Here is a 7,168-nt window from a genome sequence, read left to right as displayed (position 1 = left end):
ATTATACTGACTGATTTTGTGATCATTTCATATTGATACCATTCCTTTCATAAAAATGGCTACACATTTATTGATCATTTTATTACGTCAATATCCGTAGCGGTGTCTTTCCAACCGAATTTGCCTAATTTTTTAAAATTCAGACAGAGAGAGAGAGAGAAGAGAGGAGAGAGAGAGAGAGAGAGAGAGAGAGAGAGAGAGAGAGAGAGAGAGAGAGAGGTTATGTATAAAAGATACATATACATATATATGCATAAGAATATATGTATGTATGTATATGTATATGTGATATATATATATATATATGTATATATATATATATATATATATATATATATAGATACATATGATATATATATATATATATATATATATATATATATATATATATAGAGAGAGAGAGAGAGAGAGAGAGAGAGAGAGAGATTTCTCGTTTATTGACATCTTTTTATACACCTGCGTTTGATTTTGCAATTGGCGTAGTTGATTACCCATTGATTCATCTTTCTTAGCTAATGTATTGTAATTAGCTGTTGTTATTCCTCATGAATATGTCCCGTAAGCGAGACAATGGGGAAGTGGTGAAATAAAACGAAATTTACCGTGTAAGTTTTTTGCACTTTATTTTACAAATCTTTGGTACATTTTATTTTAAATCATAGACAGTTGACATAACACAAATATTTATTGAGTATTTACAGCCACGAAACAGGATAATAATAATAATAATAATAATAATAATAATAATAATAATAATAATAATAATAATAATAATAATAATAATAATAATAGGACGTTCATTCGAAATAATAGGTAGTTCGAATATTCATTATTCCTGGGATATATAGCTTCGGCCCGGTGGATACCTTTGGCATTGTACAATTGACTAGAATATTTATATAAATATTTATTATTGAAGTGTCTGCGTGTGTCTTTTATCTGTGTAAGTCTGTGCGTCTGTTTGTTTACATTGACACCACTTAAAACAAGTAAAAAAAAAAAACAAAGTATAATTTGTAATACTCTTGATTCAAGACTGTTACAAATTATTGTGTAGCATTGCTGTGTTACTGTGATTTTTCCCATTGGAGTTTTATGAACTGTTTTCTACTTCCTGTAACGTCTACAAAAAAAATGTATGAAAATAAGAGGAAGAAAATATATTTTGAGCTTTGGGGATTAGGAAAAGGAAATAAATTTTTCGTCAGGAAATTAATGTTTTAAATTATTGAGAGGATGAATCTAATTCAGGCTTGCAAAGAATATAGTGTTCTTTAATTAGAAGTAACAGAAGTTAATAGATGGAAAAATATCTATCAAGCACCAAGAACAGTTGAAAATTGATTTTTCTTTAACGAATTTATGAAAATTATTTCCTTTAAATGTGCTTGATGTGGAGTAACAGAAAGTAATAGATGGAAAAATATCTCTCAAGCACTTGCAAAGACAGTTGTAATTTTTTTACGAATTTGTGAAAATTACTTCTTTTAAATATGCTTGCTCTGGGGGTATCAGAAAGTAATAGAAGGGAAAATATCCATCAAGCAAAAAAGTTGAACATTTTCAAAAATGAATTTTGGGAAAATTTCTCGCTTTAAATATACATATATGTAAGTACTGGTTACCACGACTGAAGGAATTCGTTCATTACCAAACTTTCGAAAAGAAATCGGCTCTCCTGTCTACTACCAGCGCTTGAGTGTGGCAAATATATTGACGAGTTCGATCATTTAAGCTTATTATTGGTTATGGAAATGATTTCGTAGTTTGAAATATATGATTATTATTTTTTTAAGAAACGAGGGAAATAACAGCAGATTTAGATTTGAATCACGGAAATTAATGAAATCGTAAGGCTGTTAAGAAAGAATTAATTTATCATATTGAGAACTAAAATGCAAAATGGAAGAGGGGAAAAATAAAGGCGAAATTGAAGTAGAAACCTAGAATTCAGTAACGTACTTTTTTGGTGTCATATCGAAAGAGGTTTCCGACTTTTTCATTCTTATGACTTGTCAGGTGCATGTAAAGTATTCAATGTAAAGTATTCAATGTTTTTTATTGTTACACTGAAAGCTCCGCAGTGAAATGAGAGAGAGAGAGAGAGAGGAGAGGAAGAAAGAGAGATAGAGAAGAGAGAGAGAGAGAGTTTTTTTTTTTTTTTGTTTTTTTTTTTTTTTGTTCTACGCTGTAAAACTGACAGTAGAATGGAGAGAGAGAGAGAGAGAGAGAGAGAGAGAGAGAGAAGAGAGACACACACACACCAAAGCTTCAAAAATAATATAATACTCGTAAAAATCGTAAGTAGATTTGACCCATAGGTTGACTGACTCACTGAGAAATGTACTGAGGTCAGCGAATCTGACCTCTACGGGAACAAGTTTGACCCCAAAGGCTAGGAGGGTAAGGTCAGTCCAGGTCAATCCACCAGGACCAAATTGACCTTAAAAGGAGAGGAGGAAACGACTATATAAATGGCTTTTTTCCTACTCTTTGTCTGTCGTGTCTGTGTGTAGGAAAATAGAGAAGGCCGCTTGATTTAACAGCAGGGAGAGAAGAGACAGAGACGGCGAGAGAACTTTATTAGTTATTCATTATGCATTTATTATTCATTTATCGCTAAGTATCGTCAGTTTTCGTTTTTCAACGAGTAATGATGAAAATAGTAATTATGTAAAAAAAATAATTATCGCATTTTTTTTTCGTTAAAAATATCTTCAATTTTTTGCTTATATTTTTTTGTCTCGGTAAAAATATCTTAATTTTTTTATTAGTTTTTCCTCTCTCGGTAAATATATCTTTAAGATTTTTGTTGTTTATCACTTTTTTTCTCTCGATGAAAATATCTTCAGGTTTTTTCTTTGCTTATCAATTATTTTTCTGTCGGTAAAAATATTCACTGATTTTTTTCTTTATCAGCTTCAGAATGTTTTTTCTTTCTCTGTCTCTCTCCCCACCGTCAACAGACCATCGCTGCTAAATTTGACAGGAAATAAGACATACTTTACACTATGAAATGAGAGACTTATCTTACACGAAATAAGATCGTTTATCACATCAATTATTACAAGAGAAAACATGAAACAAACCCAGTCATCTTGGAAATGGGAACTCCCCAAGATCCGTCGTGAGTTATATAATGACAGTTATATAAACATGAGTTTACGAAACACAGTCATTGGAAAAGATAGTTATCTCATAAGTCATCCTAGATAGGATTACAAGTCGTTTATCTCATTGTAATGTCATTAAGATTATCCTGAACGGGATTAAGAACCTTCCCCTTTTCTCCTCCACCGAGTGTCAGAATCAACATGGCGGCCTCTTCGTGCGAAGTATAGAGTGACTTAAGTTTAAACCTTAAATTGATATCCGTAAATACATTTGCTTTATTTGGCGGCCTCCACGAAGCGCGTTTTGCTCGTAAGGGGAAAAATAATGTCTGTAAAATTATCGTTTCGTAACTGCTCGTGGTATTTGGACCCAGGAGCTGTACGGAAATGAAAGGTGGCTAAATCTTTAAGAAACGAGCCCAGCTTACGTCATCCATAACAGTACAACTTTTCTGCATTAAAAAAAAAATCATCCTTCTGCTCTAGCGATCACAAGTGGCCTTACAACACAAGTCGCTAAAGTAAAATATAATTAAAAAAATATGTTAGCTAGATTTGTAATGCTATACGAGTGTTTATTTAGAGGGTACATTCATCCGTTCATATGATACAAAAACTATTTTTTTCCCATCAAGAAAAATATATAAAAATATTGTATCTGCTAATAGCTGAATTTTTCGAAATCCTTTTGACAACGTAAACAAACGGATTTGCAATTTATAATATTTAGGATCTATTTAAAACAGACTTTCAACGATTCGTATGAATAAATAATTACGTTTTTATGTAGATGAATACCTATAGAAGACTATATTCAGTATTCAGTCGGTGAAAATAATGTAGCAGAATTCTCTTTATTTAAAACTAGTACCAGCATGTGAGTGTTTTTTATTTTTTATTCTTTTTTTTATTTTTTTTTTCTTCTGCTTCCCGTAAGCTTAAAGTTTCACGGGTATATGTTTGTATAGCGGACATCGTATATCAAGAACCAGCGCCGGTGAAATGGTCCCAGCGTCAGATTTCTTGATGAGACCAGCCATCGTTAGTTTTCCGACTCCCGTTTTGAGTAACCGCTGAATATCTGTTTCCGGCCTTGGAGCAGATTTTTGGGATGTTTGTAGATATAATATATATATATATATATATATATATATTATATATGTGTATATATATATATATATATATATATATATATATATATAATTGTGCATGTCTTTACTTAATTATAAATTGATAAAAATGTAGGTGTATGTATGTATATTATTAATATTATATTATATATATATATAATATATATATATATAACATATATATATATATATATATATATATACATACAGCTACATTTTTATCAATATATAATTAAGTAAACACATGCACACTGGTGTTGCACATATGTATCAAGGCCAATATGTAAATATAAATCGCATAACTTCTACGCGTCGTTTCACTTGAAAAATGACTAGATCCTTGTCATAGTCTCTGTCATATCGAAAGAAAAAAGCAAACTATTACAGGCTCGTTTCCAGATTTACAAAGAAATTGAAATAAAATAAAATCTTTACTTGCGATAAACTAACGCTTCGTAGAGCCATTGACGCAAAAGAGGCTTAAACAGAATTTCCGTCATCTTATATATGTTGAATCCCACATCAAACTTTTATTTTATTTTTAAAATTTAAAACTCTTTGGACAAAGAAACCCGAGAAATCCAGCAACGCGGACTTGCAGACTTCCAGGCGTCTTTCCTGGACCGCCTCGGGGATGGATGACCTCGTCGTCCGCCATCGCTTCGTCGCCGTGGAGAGTCATGTATGTACTATATATATTTATTATAAATTACCTGCGTCGATAAATGATGGGGAGGATTACACGAATTCATCCTCCGCGCATCCGGCATCCTACCGAGAGAGAGATCCTACTGACACATGTCGGTAAACTGGAGGGACTGGCTTCCTTCGTCACCGGACGACATGGAGTAGAGGTCGGTGATTCCGGGACCCATGGCGTCGACGGGGCGGAGGTCCCCAAGGAGGCTGGCTGGTTCCTTCATCTTGTTCTCTATGTGTCGTTCCTGCTCCTGCTTCAGCATGTTCCGCCGCCATTTGGCTCTGGCGTTCTGGAACCACACCTTTTTTTGGGGGGGAGGGTGGGGAGAGAGAGAAAGAAGATGATAAAAATGATAGGAGATGTTGAGAAGATCGCAAAAAACAATTAAGATTAAACGTATGAGGTAGAAAAACAAGGAATCATTTAATTCATTTGTGTTTTCTTGTAGGAAATATATATCAGATGGTTTTCAATAATTTTTTTATGTCCATATTAAAACGAAAGTCTTGAAAACAAAATTAGTTGTTAGTTGGAAGTCAGCCAATCTATAAAATATATAAATATATATATATATATATATATATATATATATATATATATATATGTATAAATATATTATAAATATATGTACATATGTATATATATTATCAATATATAATTAGTACATATATATCAGTATATTATATATATATTACTATACTAGATATATAAGATTATATTATAGGATTATATGCATGTATTTTATGTTATGTATAATATATAATACATATGTAGGTAAATATATATCCATATTATATATTTATAATATATTATATATATATAATAGCATAATTATAAATTCGATTAGTACTTGTTTTACCTTTTAAAACTGTTCATGCATACATGCATACTACACAGAACCTTTCGTCTTCTATAGTTAAAGGCCTGCATATTTTAGTCGTTGCTTGAATCATAGATCTCCATCTGATTCCTTTCATACATCAAGAGAACTTGAACTAAGGATCTAAGAGAGAGAGAGAGAGAGAGAGAGAGAGAGAGAGAGAGAGAGAGAGAGAGAGAGAGATAATCTTCCGGTAGCAGCGGAGCGTTCATTAAGGGGCTATCAACGATATCCTGCGCCGCGTGAAACCCTCTATGCAATACGTGTTCGATCTTCCTTGAATGTCCTTAATCCCTTTAATTAAGACGAGCTAAAGGATGCAGTGTCCCTCGGCACATAGCGCCCAGTGGCTACAGCCACTAATTCCTCTCTCTCTCTCTCTCTCTCTCTCTCTTCTTAAACGAATTAAGTTAATTCGGGTAGGTTCTCAGATTGATGTGTCTTCTCAAACACTGTTCTCTCTCTCTCTCTCTCTCTCTCTCTCTCTCTCTCTCTCTCTCACGAATTAACTGTGAAATCCGGTAATTTGCCAGTTTTATGTATCAACAACTATCAAATCCAATAATTTTAATAGCAATATTATTAATAATGATTTTAATGAGATTATTTACCTATTCTTATTTAAATGCAACTATTTTTTCCTCTATACTACTAGAAAAGGAAGACATACTTTGAGCTGGACGTTCCACCTGAATGAAATTTTACTTTTATTTCTCTCTGTTTATCGACAATGCGCTATTTGCATAAACGATAAGTGGCAAATAATACATTTTATACATTGTACTACAAGCTTACAAAATTCTTATGAATAGCAGCTTGTCATTGCACGAACAAGTTTATACTAACAAGGGATAGTTCCAGTTGATTAGCTTGTCAGTTAAAGTATTTTTTTTACGATATTTATTTAGTTTTTCCCCAAATTTTGCGACTGTGAGTTCGATGATTGTCACGAATATTAAGAAGAGCCATGAATTCGATATATCTGCCGTGAACATTTTCTCTTTTCGAATGGAAATATTACAGTCCTTTTATGGCAAAGTGTCCACTATAAATTTTGTCATTTATTTGAGGTAAGTGCATCGATGGTGATTTTATCATTATCTCCCTGTTTCAGCGAAGTGTCGAATCTCTCTCTCTCTCTCTCTCTCTCTCACCATTCTAGATGCACAGTGAGAGAGACAGACTTGTTACTTTGCTAAAATGAGAAGTCATTGAAAAATCACTATTTTATCACTTCTTGTTTCGGTGAAGTGACGAATCTCTCTCTCTCACCATCAGGATGCATGGTGAGAGAGACAGACTTGATGCTTTGCTAAAATGAGAAGTAATTGAAAAATGACTGTTG

The 7,168-nt window shown here is 32.7% G+C and overlaps 1 protein-coding gene across 3 annotated transcripts in view; it reads right to left on the bottom strand.

Moving 5' to 3' along the window:
• Positions 1-4,456: 4,456 nt before the first annotated feature.
• LOC135195627 (LIM/homeobox protein Lhx9-like) overlaps positions 4,457-7,168 on the bottom strand; it is an 82,808-nt gene continuing 80,096 nt past the window's right edge. For 2 of the 3 annotated variants that reach the window (XM_064222011.1, XM_064222084.1), the window contains exon 5: positions 4,457-5,244. In XM_064222011.1, the coding sequence (XP_064078081.1) occupies positions 5,032-5,244 (213 nt within the window). In that variant the 3' untranslated portion in view covers positions 4,457-5,031. The remainder of the gene's footprint in view (positions 5,245-7,168) is intronic. The other variant, XM_064222168.1, reaches the window with a different exon arrangement.

The sequence above is a fragment of the Macrobrachium nipponense genome, chromosome 11, assembly GCF_015104395.2.
Source record: "Macrobrachium nipponense isolate FS-2020 chromosome 11, ASM1510439v2, whole genome shotgun sequence".
NCBI classification, from domain to species: Eukaryota; Metazoa; Arthropoda; class Malacostraca; order Decapoda; family Palaemonidae; genus Macrobrachium; species Macrobrachium nipponense.
Note: the sequence above shows the minus strand (reverse complement) of the source record. Positions and strands in the feature narration are given on the sequence as shown.